Source organism: Sinocyclocheilus grahami, unplaced genomic scaffold, assembly GCF_001515645.1.
Source record: "Sinocyclocheilus grahami isolate Dianchi unplaced genomic scaffold, SAMN03320097.WGS_v1.1 scaffold1032.1, whole genome shotgun sequence".
Taxonomy (NCBI): Eukaryota; Metazoa; Chordata; class Actinopteri; order Cypriniformes; family Cyprinidae; genus Sinocyclocheilus; species Sinocyclocheilus grahami.
In genome coordinates this window covers 723,775-724,185 of record NW_015506211.1, presented here as the reverse complement: position 1 = coordinate 724,185, position 411 = coordinate 723,775, and the positions used below count along the sequence as shown (strand labels likewise).

Here is a 411-nt window from a genome sequence, read left to right as displayed (position 1 = left end):
GAAGCCCGTCGCGGGGATCGAGCCGTAGTCGCAGGCGGCTGGGACTGTGTTGTAGGCTGGAGGTCTGTCCTGGAGAAGAGGTTTAGTATCCATACCCGGTCTGAGGCGTCCTCTGCACTTCAGCAAACTAGCACTGGATGATCACTGGACTCACAAACACAAACCAGACCAAAGTTCTCCGCTCTCCCCATGCGACTTCAACCCGCTCTGTGCAACGGACAGGAACGGCTGTTAAGACGGCCAAACGTCCTAAAGATGCGCCATGGCCAACTTTTCTTTACTTCTCTCGTTTAAGAGAGAAAACTGGATAACTTCACGACAGAAACTCCTTATCAAACTCAAGCGACGTTTCTCCTCGCCGCACTGTCACAAGACTCGAGTCACGTGATGAAGGGACGAGCGGGGTGGGGG

The 411-nt window shown here is 54.0% G+C and overlaps 1 protein-coding gene across 1 annotated transcript in view; it reads right to left on the bottom strand.

The window, feature by feature from the left end:
• Positions 1 to 386, bottom strand: part of LOC107565860 (brain protein I3-like) — a 5,478-nt gene extending 5,092 nt beyond the window's left edge. Inside the window, exon 1 of the mRNA XM_016251147.1 lies at positions 6 to 386. Coding sequence (XP_016106633.1) covers positions 6 to 93 — 88 coding nt within the window. The 5' untranslated portion in view covers positions 94 to 386. The remainder of the gene's footprint in view (positions 1 to 5) is intronic.
• Between the last annotated feature and the right edge of the window lie 25 nt (positions 387 to 411).